General features: G+C 40.3%; 1 protein-coding gene across 1 annotated transcript in view; it reads left to right on the forward strand.

The window, feature by feature from the left end:
* The window catches only part of LOC103181475 (probable E3 SUMO-protein ligase RNF212), a 37,602-nt gene that overhangs the window by 3,064 nt on the left and 20,478 nt on the right, over nucleotides 1–14,060 (forward strand). Inside the window, exons 2-9 of the mRNA XM_007897986.2 lie at nucleotides 2,613–2,738; nucleotides 4,618–4,679; nucleotides 6,725–6,799; nucleotides 6,899–6,955; nucleotides 9,191–9,249; nucleotides 11,121–11,180; nucleotides 12,169–12,221; nucleotides 13,931–13,994. Of these exons, the coding sequence (XP_007896177.2) occupies nucleotides 2,613–2,738; nucleotides 4,618–4,679; nucleotides 6,725–6,799; nucleotides 6,899–6,955; nucleotides 9,191–9,249; nucleotides 11,121–11,180; nucleotides 12,169–12,221; nucleotides 13,931–13,994 (556 nt within the window). The remainder of the gene's footprint in view (nucleotides 1–2,612; nucleotides 2,739–4,617; nucleotides 4,680–6,724; nucleotides 6,800–6,898; nucleotides 6,956–9,190; nucleotides 9,250–11,120; nucleotides 11,181–12,168; nucleotides 12,222–13,930; nucleotides 13,995–14,060) is intronic.

Genomic DNA, 14,060 nt, shown 5'->3' on the forward strand with positions numbered 1-14,060 from the left:
GAATCAACACTTTCTGGTTCCACTATCTCCCTAGGGAGCCTTTTCCATACATTTATTGTAATTAATTAATAAATAAATATATTTAATTACAATAATAATTGTAAGACTGCCACATATGTTGGTGATAATAAATTAAAGAGACCAGCACAGTCAGAGGATGCAGAAAGAGTTACAGAAGGAATTACAGAAGGAGTGAAGAGTTTGCTTGTCTCAGTTTGTAGCATTCTCACCTCTGAGTTAGAGATTGTGGATTCAACAACAACAACAACATTACATTTGTATAGCACCTTTCGCGTCGGGAGGACGTCCCAAGGCGCTGTACATTCAGTGTTTCGGACCCGAGCTGGGGGTCGGGATTCGGATGGAGGGGAAGGTAGAGGGCAGAGAGGAAGCAGGGTGATCGAAAGCACGATCGGAGGAGGGTCTTGAGATGGGTCTTGAAGGAGGCAAGGGAGGGGCGAGGCGAGTCCTTTAGGACTTATTCCATTTAGGACTGTTATTCCATTTCATAATCCATTCAGTGCTTGCTGGTTAACAGCAACAACAAGATTACATTTGTATAGCGTCTTTCACGTTGGGAGGATATCCCAAGGTGCTGGACAGTGTACAGTATTTCTGACCCGAGCTGGAGTCAGGGGGGGAGAAGGGAGGGGAGGGGAAGGGGGTGACCAATGGCATGGTCGAAGAGGAGGGTCTTGAGGCGGGACTTAAAGGAGGCTAAGGAGGGGGCGAGGCAGAGTGATTGGGGGATGGAATTCCAGTGGTTGGGAGCAGAGTGGCTGAGGGCTCTGCTGCCAGTGGTTAAGTGCTGCATTGTCAACTATGTCCGATTTCGGATGAAAAACGGATATTCTCTGCCTATTCACGTGGATGTTGAAGATCCCAATTTGAAAAGTGAATTTTGCCATGCTTGATAAGGGGTTTTGAGAATAAAAAATCCGTAAATACAAGCAACCACATAAAATGCCACACATGTGGTCAGTAGTGCAACAATTCTTTCACTCTCAAATACAAGTTTTCCCCCTTCAATCCTAAATTGTCCCTCCCCTTTTTTTCTCTTTTCTCTTTCAAAAGCCTTTACAGTTACCCTTAATGTTAACCACCAGTTTAGGATGCAGAGAAACTTGTGGAGCTCTCACGTAACCCGCTCGCTAAACAGCAGTAGCAGAAAATGTTAAAAGCAACACTGCTGTTAACATTTTCTGGGTAAAATGTTTACCCGGCGGGTAAATGGAATTAGGTTAGAAGATCAGCCATGATCTTATTAAATGGCGGGGCAGACTTAGGGCCCGAGTGGCCTACTCCTCCTATTTCTTATGTTCTTATGTTCTTATACCTGAAATTCAGACCTCTGGGTCCACTGTTGTTTAGGTGGAAGCTAATCGGGTGAAGATTCCAGCAGTTTTTCCTGAATCTGTGGGACAGAACCTTATTTTGATTCATAAACGCAGCAGCTGCACAAAGAAACACTTAAGTGTCTGTTTTCTCCTGGAGCCACCAACTAAATCCAGCATCGGTTTAATCATAGGAGCACAGGAATTGCTAGACGAAAAGAGACCAAGGTCCATCTAGTTTGCCTTCAACCATCCTTGTCGCATTCTACAATAATAATGACGATACTGACTAATTATGGAATTCAGTCTCCTTCGACACTGCTGTAATTTCTATCATAATAATAACAATAATCGTTGCATTTGTTATACCGCCTTGCTTAATTGTGACATTGAGACATCGCAAAGCATGAGCTGTAGAATTGTTGAACTGCAGCAGAATTGTTGAACTGATATTAATGTCACCAAATTAACCATTAATAACAGGATTAGTGTTGTCTCTTGACCAAAAGTATATTAAAAATTGCAAGAAATATAGCATATATGCTAAAAAAAATCACACTTGCCCAAAATTTTGCCCTGGAATTACTAGTAACTTTTTGTGTTTTAGGTAAGTGGTTGTTTGCCGGAAACTTAATTTGAGTGCATTCATATATACTGATAAATTGAGAGATGCCTTTTTCCCTAGAAACCTGGCTGTCTGTGAGCAAAACTATCCGGGAGTGGTAAAGGTCATCCTGGGAGGGAGGATTAATGATTGGGAGTGGGACTCAACTCAGGAGACTCGCTAATCCAAATAAATGCAGTTTTGGTTGCTAGCAACTTCAGCAACTACTGTTTGCAGATGTTTAGTTTTCTTCTTGGCAGTGATTTTTTTTCAATATTATTTTGCCTCTGCACCCTCCTCAAATAGTACCAACCCAACTGCTCCCTTCGCTCAGTGACTGGCGTGCTTCATATTGCATCACACTCCCCCCCCCCAGCACCCACTTGCCCCACTGTTGGCAGTCGAACTTTCAACCCACCTATCACACTTTCAACCTATTGGTCATCTTTCCTCTCCCCACCCTCCTCAGCTCCCAGCATCAGCTCGGGTGCCAAGCCACGACTATCAAGAACTTTGGGATGGTCCTCCCAACATGAAACATAAAAGGCAATATATATGTTAATTTGTTATTGTTGTTTACTGACAGCCCTATTGATTTGAGATCAGAAAGACTTAAGAATTGCCTTGTGAAATTAGTATTCAAACATTGCATTTGAATTGTTTTTCTTGTTCAGATTATCTGGATAACATGGCTCCCAGGATATTTTGTAACTTCTGTTTTCAGCAGCCCAGACCAAATTGCTGCAGTTTTGCACTTACTAATTGTGGACATGTTGTCTGTGAAGCATGCCTCAAGAAAGGTAGGAATGAACTAATACAATATTTATTTTAAACAAGATGACTTATTGTTTGAAAGGAGTGCCAATCTCCTAGATGTCACCTACCTCAACAGATTGAAAAGCACAGACTTACATACTCTCTATCAGCAGACAGCAGAGGTCTCAGGATAATAGGTTCTCATCTTGAATGTCTGCAATCCTGAAGGTTATACACAATCTTGTCCTCACCAAGCTTCCTGCTATGATCGAATATTTTTCTTGCATCCCACTAGGAGCTTTGTTCTGCGAGATTGCCTTTTTATATGGCAAGGCAACTCTTCCCAAGCTGCTCAGTGAGCTTATGTTTTCATAAGCATCTAATTGATGCACCTCTATGCAACAACAACTTATAGGTTCTGTTGGCTAGAGTTGGCATTTTGTGTAAAATGCATTGATTTATAGTGCCTCTTGTCTAATTTTTGACATGCTAAAGGGGAAGGGATGTTTCATGGGGAATATTTTCTGTTCAAAGTGCTCTCTTAGATTTAGAAGAAAAAAATACAGTATTTTTGAAATACAGAACAATAAATTCTCAAATGTTTTTAATCCCTGGCACATGCTGACTGCTCTGCTGCATTACTAAAAGGATGACCGGGATCTGGCAAATTGTCTATTGAAGGCGAGCTCAGTGTGAGTCAATTCAATGCCAACCACCCCGAGGCCAGATTAGTATTGTTCCATACTCGCTGACATCGTGCTTTGCTGTGCACAAATTCAACCACAAAATACAGTTGCTACACTTTACAGTATATACTGTGAAGCATTTTGAGATGTCCACCTGATGTGAAAGGCACTAAAATGAGTATAAGAATAAGAGTTATTTCTGGTGGTTCACTCCCAGACAGTCCAAAATGGTTATCTCAAAGCAGCTCACTGCAGCTACTGCTGCACAACTGTGTTCCTTAAACCTTTTGGGGATGTCATTGAGGTGCTTAACAGTTGAAAAGACGGATCCCATGGATTAAAGAAACGTTCATCGCTACAGGTATGTATCTTAATGACCGTTTTATTGCTTCTATTGGTTTTGGTCAGCTGCTGTCTGACACGTGCAGAAACCCATCAGCCATGCTTAAAAGTATCCAAACCAAACTGAGAGTTCCATGCATCCTTGTAACTCAGTGGTTGGAGCACTTGCCTCGCAAGCGAGAGACCTAGGTTCGATTCCCAACAAGGCGAACTGTCGGGCAAGTCCTTACTCCACACGCCTCTGTTAACCTAGCAGTAAGTTGGAACCTGGTTGTTAGTTGATTGGTGGATCGCTTTTCCAGAGGTAATAATTCCTTCAAAGAAAAATAATAATAATATTTTAAATCACTTCAGTCCACAACTGTTTGTGGGACACTGTGTGCGCAGTTGGTTGCCACGCTTCGCCCACAAGGTATACAGTCAATTCACTTTACAGTATATTCTGTGAAGCGCTTTGAGACCTCTTGAAGACGTGATAAAGCGCTAAATCAGATGCAAGGATTATTATTATTATCCCACCTACACATGGAAATCCCAGAGTTAGATTGTTAAAATGGAATCCACACTCTCTCCCTGGAGGGATGCATCCTGCTTACCTAATTCCAGAAAGTATTAGGCGCAGGTTGGCAAAAGTCAAGGCTTGGGGACCTCAGAGTGTATATTGAGGTACTGCTGGAGTCTCGGTGTAGTAACTCCCCATGACTTTCATTCCCTTTTAAAACACCTTAAAATAGTTGTGAATTTTGCATTTTCTCAAAAAAGATATCCCCCCCAATTTTTTTCAAAAATGATTCTATATTTCACTACGCCAACAAAGATATTGTATACATTTTGAATACTTTTGTCTCCTATATGTGCACTGTTTTTCTAGATCTTGTGCTTGATTATCTTTTAGGAAGTATGAAAAAATGCTGCGTTTGTAAAGCAGATTGCCGCACCTTATTTCTCTCAGACAAGGTATATATATATATATGTAGAACTTCTTGCAGACTTTTAAAACATCAGTGGGAAGTTTAAGTTTAACTCTTCATCCCATGCCATCTCCCGCACCAGGTTCCGTGACTCTATCACCATCCTCACCCGACTCCACTGGCTTACCATCACACAGAAGATACCATTCAAGATCCTAGTCCTCACTTTTAAAGCCTCCGTGGCTTTGCTCCCCCCTATCTCTGCAACCTCCTAACCCCCTACCGTCCTACCCGCTCCCTCCGCTCAGCGGGCTCCAGCCTGCTTCAGGTCCCTCGCCTTGCCCGCCCCATTATTGGTATTCGGGACTTCTGCCACTCTGGCCCCACCCTCTGGAACTCCATCCCGCAGTCCCTCCGCTTCGCCCCCTCCCTTGCCTCCTTCAAGACCCATGTCAAGACCCTTCTCTTTCACAGTGCTTTCGCTCACCCTGCTTCCCCCCCTGCCCTCCACCCTCCCCAATCTCAAACTGCAGCTCGGGTCCAAAACACTTATAATGCAATATTGTTGTAAGAAACCAGTGACAAATCTGACTACATTTTATGACATGAGTGTATATCTTTTATTTAAGTAAATTATGCAAATATTTGGTACATATTTTTAAATGCAGATACATAATTAAGATATATATCAAGTTATTTTCTTATCTGGTGAGATGAATATTGCATTAAGGTAGAAAAAGGTTGTCTCTAAGCAGTGAACTGGATCATTATTTGGCTGCATACTGTAGGGAGCGGGCATCTATGGCCCTGCCCCCTCCTACCTCTCTGACCTGCTGACTCCCTATCAATCTGGCCGCTTTCTCCGTTCAGCGGGCTCTGATCTGCTCCATGTCTCCCGCCCGACCCGCCCTACCATCGGTGGCCGGGCTTTCAGCCTCTCCCCCCACACTCTGGAACTCCTTCCCACAGTCCCTTCACCTCGCTTCCTCCCTTGACTCCTTCAAGGCCGGTCTCAAGACCCTTCTCTTCGACCGTGCCTTTGGTCTCCCTCCCACCTCTCTGCCTTCCCTCACCCCTACACCACCCCTCCCCCATGCTCAGGCCCCAACACCTGACTGTTTAGCGCTTTGGGACGTCCTCCCGACGTGAAAGGCGCTCTATAAATGTAATTTTGTTGTTGTTGTACTGTACCATCTTGGGACTGAGCTGCACCTGTTACATATAAATGAGATAACAGTGATATATACTGCAATGGCTGCTATTTTCTTCAGTCTGTAGGTAGAAATGGCCACTGTTCCTTTCATACAAATATTGTTTTTCATTAGGAAAGGAAAATGTAGCATCATATAGTACAACTCCAGCCTTTGGAAAAAGGAGTCTTTTCAAACCAATATGTACAATGATCTTTTATTTTCTTGGAGCCCCCAAACGTCAAGAAGGATTCAATAATGTTCACAGTTATTACAGTGTGTGGTGAATTCACTCAATATTTAAAAATAAAGCTTTGTGATTGTCTGAATGGCTTACTTTCAGAATTGATTGGGGATACCATACCCTTACAACATGCGATAGCATGTGATGGTGTTTTAACCATTCCGTTCCTAGCGTTCCTGCCTCAATTGTCAGATGCATTTTCTAAGCCTGCTTTTCAACTGTTTGTTTCAAGATTTTATTTAAAAAAATCTGCGCACCAAATAGCATTTCAGTTGTCTCAAATAGAAAAAGACTGTCTGTCTGGACAGCTTTTGTAGATGTCAACAGCTGGTCGCTGGTAAGCAGCATTCCATGCATATTTCAGGTTACATACTCCCTTGTCCCACTACTTAGTGATCTGAGTGGATAGCATAAACTCCCAGCTGCACTTGCTGCTGAAATGTTGTTTGTTCCGCACCAGTTGGTGCAATGTAAGGAGCATTTTATGCAGTGTACGTTGATTTCTTGAATGACTTGACCTAACTGTCTCACCTTTTTTGCTGTCTATGCCTGTAGACTATATATTACATTTACAAGGAATGTTCTTAAGGCTTGGTAGGGATTCATTCAGAATGGCTTTCCTGCTAAATAATACACGTTTAGTTTTTTTTTGTATAGATGGATCCTGATCTTCAGGCACTTTTTACAGACTCAGAGAAAGTTTGTGAGCGATACATAAACGAATTTACACAGGTAATATTTTTTTCATATGTTATTGAACAAGCATTTCTGACTTATTGTGAATGCATATAATTGGTTCTGTAGTCACCCTGCCTTCCGTGTTATTTCTAGATTATGGAATTCCAAGAGAAACACAAAAGACATTTGCGTGCATGTGAAAAACAAAACGTAAGTAAATAAGGTCTTTGAATTTCCATCAATATTAATCTCTGCAAATTAATCGCCACAGATAAATTGAACATTCATCTCCTGTGGTTTGAGGGACTTCACTTGTGTAAAATAAATGTCATGTTTTCATACAAAAAAGGTGCTAGTCATGACAGCAATTACTGTAAAGCGACACAATAAGGTGCTATAAAATGCAAGCCTTTCTTGTTATAACAGTAGAAACAGGGAATAAAGATCAATCATTGATAGACAAAAGACAGATAGACAAAGACAGAAAGAAAGGGAGATCACCAGGGCAATGCGCTGGGCGAATAGAAAAGTGTGGATGCACTTTCTCTGTGGAATCCACCACAAACGCTCTCCGCTACAATCGCGCTATAAACACTCCCCTCCGTCACAAACCTATACTGGGCCTCTGCGCGCTGTCTGCTCGATGCTGCTACTGTGGCTGGAGCGGCTCCGGTCGTGCATGCGCGGCGTAGGGAGTGTTGGGATTGTGGAAGTGGCGTCAGTGGGAAATTGGCTTCGCCCGGCTTAAACTAAGCTCCTGCGACCAATTCTTGGTAAGTGCTGTACTATTCAAATTAATATTTTTAGTACTTTAAACATAACTGCATGTTCAGGAATTATATGCCTATAGTTTTAATCTGGGTTGTTTCACAAAATGCATCTCTGATTAGCACCAATCAACTTTCCGCAATTCCTCGCAAATTTATCAAAATTCTCTGCAATTACCCCACAATTTGAGGCAAATATATCCGCACTTTTCTATTGGCCCATGCTATTGGCCCAGGCATTGCTGGCTTTATATTAGAGAGTACTAGTGCATTAACTTTAAACTTAACTAATCAGTGATTTCACACAGTAGGTTCTGTATTCAGAATAGGAGCCTAAGATAGAGCACTCGCCTCACAAGCGAGAGACCTGGGTTTGATTCCCGGCAGGGTGAAACCTTGGGCAAGTTTCCTTACTCCACACCCCTGATAATAATCCCTAAAAAAAATTGGTCACTTCAATCCACGATTGTTCGTGGGACACTGCTGTGCCGCGTTTTGCCCACAAATATACAATCAATTCACTTTACAGTAATTCTGTGAAGCGCTTTGAGACGTCAAGAAGACGTGAAAAGCACTATATCAAATGCAAGGACTATTATTATAATAATGACCCTTACATTTGATATAGTACCTTTCACATTGCTTCACAGGATTTACAGTGAAGTGGAGGAACTGTGTATTTGTAGACAAATTCGGCAGCCGAATTGCATACCGCAATGTCCCACAAACAGCCATGAGAAGACCAATTTTATTTGAGGGATTGTTGGGCCAGGACACTAGGAGAAAAAAATGCTGACTTATAGTTGAGATAATTAATCATAGATGTGTCTCTCTTAGACTTTAATCCATTCTGCTTGAAGTAGAATGTCAGTATATACAGTATTTGCCCGTGTCAGTTGTAGCACTTTTCCTCTCTGGATCAGAAGGTTGTGGGTTGAGCCCATGGTTCTGGGTGAATGGGGAGCGTTATATTGTCCTTGGGTGAGATATTAAACCAAGGTCACATCTACTTTTTAGGTGTGGTTACAGAGGTAGGTTTTAAAGTGAGATTTAAATCTGGATAAAGAGAGTGCGAGGTGGAAGATATAAGATAGAAGTTTATGAGTAATGAAACCACTTGATCTAATGGATCAAGGTGGCCAAATTTAATATTAAACAAGGTGAGGGACTCGTCAGATCAATCTGGAGTGCTGGTGGAGTCCTGCCACGTATTGGTTAGAACACTTGCCTCACAAGAAAATCTGAGTTTGATTCCCAGGCAGGGTGAAACGTTAGCAAGTTTCCTTACTCCACACACCTCTGTTTACCCAGCAGTATTTAGGAACTCAATTGGCGAATCTCTTTCCGGGGTAATAATCCCTTTGAAAATAAATAAATAATAATGATTTGGTCACTCAATCCACAACTATTTGTGGGACACTGCTGTGTTCAATTAGCTGCCAAGTTTCGCTCACAAAATAAATAATCAGTTCACTTTACAGTATATTCTGTAAAGCGCTTTGAAGCATCTCGAAGACGTGATTAGACACTATATCAAATTATTTTTATAATCTAATGCTTTGTACCCAACTGTTCTTTATTTGCCATGCAAGATGATAGATCACAATGATAGTATAATATGATTTGTACTTTTAGTTCATAGGCAATATGATTGATAATATTTCTTTTAAAATTTTAGCATGCAACGTTAGAAGCACATGTACAGCAAATTACAGAAAGAAAAGAACAAATGCAGAGGTAGGAGATTCCTTGTCGTAGATTCTGCAGCTGAAATCTTTTGGGGTTTTGTACGTGATTAAGAACACTGCGTGGACATAGTAATTTTTTCTCTCTTTAGCATGGTTCATCTTTAGCATCTTTAGCACGTTCCTCGTGTACACGGTGGAAACCCATCACCATGCTAAAGAGTATCCAAACCAAACTGAGTTCCATGCAGCCCAACTATGCATGGAAACCCCTGTGCATTGGAATGCAATGTGCACTCCCTCCTTGGAGACCCTGGAGATCCAAGAAGACCCCTCTATCTCCAACATGGCAACGTGGACATACTCTAGGGAGATAGTGAATAGGGCTGAAAGAGTTTAAAGGGAAGAAAATAATAATATAATAATAACACTTACATTTGAGTTAGTGCCTTATCACGTCGTTAGACGACTCAAAGTGCATCACAGAATATAATGTAAAGTGACTGATGAATGTTTGAGAATAAAGAAACTGTAGAACGTTAGAACTGTAGAAACTGTAAGGGGGAAAATACTTGAGAGCATTATATCGAATGCTATCATTGAACATCAGTTGAAGCAGACAACACCAAGGTAGCCACTCATTTGTAAATGAGAATAATATTGCTTGGCTTGAATAGTATTTTCCACATCTATGTATACAGGAATCCTGTAGCTTAGTGGTTAGAGCACTCGCCTCGCAAGCGAGAGACATGGGTTCAATTCCCACAGGGTAGAGAGAAACGTTGGGCAAGTTTCCTTACTCCACATGCCTCTGTTTACCTAGCAGTAAGTAAGAACCTGATTGTTAGCAGATTACGGATTGCTTTTCGGGGGTAATACTTCCTTAAAAAAAAATTGGCTATTCAATCCACGAATGTTTGTGGAAGTGTAATTGGCTACCAGGTTTCACCCACAAAGTATACACTCAATTCATTTTATGGTATATTCTGTGGAGCGCTTTGAGACGTCTGATAAGGCGCTGTATCAAATGCAAAGGACTATTATTATAATCATGTATATATTGGTAAATTCTTAAATAGAGTGCGCAAGGTTAAGGTCAGGTCACTAACAAAATAACTATGCTCAAGAAGTGACATCAGCGACTCTTTCTCGCTGTGCACAGGAATTGATATCATAAGTGATGCAACACACCGGAAGTGATGTCAGTGACGATCTGATGACCCAGATGCAAAGGCAGCTATTTTTCTTTTGGCATGCCCATTATAATATGGAGGTCTGAGTTAATGGAGTCTTTAACCACCCTGTTCTATACAAGGTTGGCCTGTACCTTTTCTAAAAGGGAGTTAGACAACTATTTGAAATAACTTGTAAAATGTATGGGGAAAGGCCAGAGGCGTGCAACTAAATTAATTGCTGTTTCAGAAAGCTAGGAGAGACACAGTGGACTGAATTGCTAACCATTACACAATGGAGTACTGTAGTGTAGTAGTTAGCGCATTTGCCTCGCAAGTGAAAGGACCTGGGTTAAATTCCTGGGTGGGGTGAAACCTTAAACAAGTTTCCTTTCTCCAAACACCTGTTTTTGAAGCCGATAAATAGGAACCTTGTTAGTTGATTGGTAAATTGCTTTCCGGGGGTAATAATTCCTCAAAAAAAATTGGTTGCTCCATCAATAACTGTTTGTGGGACACTGCGGGAAAAATGCGGCAGCCAATTGCGCACAGCAAAGTGTGCAGTCAATCCACTTTACAGTTTACAAGCGTTTTAAGACGTCTCAATGATGTGATAAGGCGCTGTATTATTACAATTCTGATTCTACAGATCACTGATACTAAACCAAGCACAAAACTTAACCTTTGGCTATCAAATTGTTATGGGATCAAAATTCATGGTTCAAAAAGGTGTTGTTTGTTCATTTTACAGAGAACTTGTAGAAAAACAGAACTACATTGCACAACTAGAAAATTCTTTGCACCATCAAAGGTAAGGTTTATTGAACTCCACAAATCACTTGCTGCTTTCCTTGAGCGCAGGACAGTCTTGCTAGTGAAGTCTTGTTAATCTGTCTGAGAAAAAAAAAATATTTTCAGGTTTAAATTGAAGGTTGAGGCAGCACCAATTATAGCAGAAGGGCCTTCAATTTGAAGCTATAGGTTTCTACTTGTTGGGTGCAGTGAAAACCCAACTCGGAAACAAGGCTGAAAGCAATGATTATCTTTGTGGTTGCCAATACCTCATATTTATCAGTCCTTGTCTGGACTAATGCTTGGATTAACAGAGAGTGCAAATATGCTCTTTAGATAAAGGGATTAGTGCAGGTACAAAGCCTCAGGCAGATTAGCATCTGGCAGCCACAAAGAATAGAAGACCATGGATTTGCTTCTAAAGTTATCTTCGGATCTTTCAGCAAAGGAGTTGTCCACAAATGGACTAATAATAAAATAATTCTTGTTGACATAATGTGTCAAAGTATTGTGTAGATCAATTTTGCTCACAGCAATATTCCATTGGTCACATTGTGAATGACCAATTTGGCCTGGGGCGTTATTAACCAGGACACCAGGAGAAACTCCCTCTACTATTTGAAGAGGGCCTTGGGATTTTTAAAGACCATCTGAACCTCGGTTTAACATCTCACCTGAAGGACTGCACATCTAACAATGCAGTGCTCCTCCAGCCAGTCAACCAAGATTATGAGCTCAAAGTCCTGATGTGGGCCTTGATCCCAAAATCCTCTGAGTCAGAGGCGAGCATGCTACCCGCTTAGCCAAGGCTGACATTTCTTTTAAGCACAAAAATTTTCATTAACTTGGCTTCAAACACCAATTCCATTCAGATGCTCTATGTGCAGAACTCTTGAAATTTAGTAACATTAAGAAAGTCCTTTGAATGCTCTTGATAACACTCGCAATTCATGAGTGAAAATCTGATTAAAAATTGAAAATAATTTTACTTTTCTTATTAATATCAGGCAACAGACAGCACGATTATCTACTTCAACTTCCTTAAGGGAATTTGTTCAATGTAAGTAAAAGGTGCATCATTTTCTTATTTAACTCTTGAGAATTGACTCTGAGGATTGTCCTTGTATTTCTGCAGATTTTTTAAAAAAACATGCGTTTTTAAGCATTCTCGGAAAATAATGTTAACCAATAAATTATTCTTCACTGTAGTGCTTTAAATATTCAATACCAGAAATGCATAATTGTATATTTTTAGTGGATGTAATTACAATAATCTTTGCATTTGATACGTCGCCTTAATATGCTGAAGCCATTCAAGGTGCTCGAGTGTTTCTGTAAAGTATAGTGTGTGTATTTGCAGGATTAAACTGGGAGTAGATTTGATTGACTTGTTATTCTTTCATTTTAATATATCTGCATGATATAAGCTTTACAAAAACCCATGAAATAATACTAGGTGCTTAATGAAACATGTTGAAACAGTTCCTGACTGGAGGAACAGCAATAACAAGGCAAACAGGATGCTGGGCTATAATGCTAAATCAGTTGAGTTTAGATTCCCCAGATATATTTAGGCTATACAGTGGTCTGGTCAGGATGCACCTCGAATGCTCGATATAGTTCTAGTCAGTACGACACAGAGGGGCTGCCCATGACCAAGAAGCAGGACAGAGGAGAGCAACGAGGATGATCCCCAGTGTTAGAGGAATAAGCAGTGAACAACGATTAGACAAGCTAGGGAGGATGTAGGGTGGGTGTAGTGGAGGGATGAGATTGGATAGACCTTGTTAATGCAGACCAGTCCTGTGAACTTGCTATTTATGTTTGCTTTCGCTCATTTGTGCTTATTTTTCCACTTTGTCTTACATACCATTACATCCACTTGCTGTTCAGTTCTGTAAATAACTTTGACATTAAATGTTATGAAGTACTTATTAATGTAGTACTCGGCTGCAAAAGGCTACAATTTGGTACTACAACAACTTGCTGTTCTTTTTAGATTTTATTTATTTGATGATCCATATGAGTCCCTCAGCCAATGTACCACATCAAAATACCTTGTTTTGGTTAAGTTGTCATTCTTGTTACTGTTGTGAAATGCCACCCATAACCAATGAAAATTAATGAAAAATATAGCCAATGCCGTTTTTTTTCTCAAAGCACTTTTAAGAACAATTGTGGATTCTGCTTCAACCACTATTTCTGATAGTCTTACACAGTATGTAAGAAAAACAATTCTCATAAACCTGCTCTTTTGTTTTTGTGTGATGATCTAAATAAAACAAATTTACATTTATAGCACCTTTCACGTCGGGAAAACGTCTCAAAGCACAGGACAATCCAGGGTTTGCACATACATTTATTTCCTTGGCATATAGGCCATCTTACACATGTTGCTTAATAGATCCAAATCTCATATGTACTCTCATTGTCCAGTAATATTGTGTAGTATATTGCAATATTGGTCTTTAATTCTGTTAAGTTCTCTTGAATTGGTTTCATTTTAAATGTTTTTTTTGCTTAACAGGTTAGAGAAAGTAAACTTGGAACTGTAGGATTAACAAAGCAAATTGCACCTGTAAATGTTGGCTGCTATTATTTGAGTTGTTCCCTGTATTTAGTTTTCCTTTTAATAATTGATCATTTTTGAATTTTTTTTAAGATAGGTTTCCCCATTCTTCTTGCTGTAAAATGTGTACGTCATTTTGAAAATGAACTGTACATCTGTCTTCTTCAGAAATTGACTTGAGACGTTTTCTTTCCCTGTAGCACCTTTAACGAAGTCAGCAATGTATACTGCAGTTCCATACTCCAGGCCATCCTCAGGTGAAATGTATGTAAATATGTGTTGCATTCAAAAATATGCTTCTGATTTTTCTCAAATGTTGCACTTAAGAGA

The sequence above is a fragment of the Callorhinchus milii genome, unplaced genomic scaffold (genome assembly GCF_018977255.1).
Source record: "Callorhinchus milii isolate IMCB2004 unplaced genomic scaffold, IMCB_Cmil_1.0 Scaffold1, whole genome shotgun sequence".
Taxonomy (NCBI): domain Eukaryota; kingdom Metazoa; phylum Chordata; class Chondrichthyes; order Chimaeriformes; family Callorhinchidae; genus Callorhinchus; species Callorhinchus milii.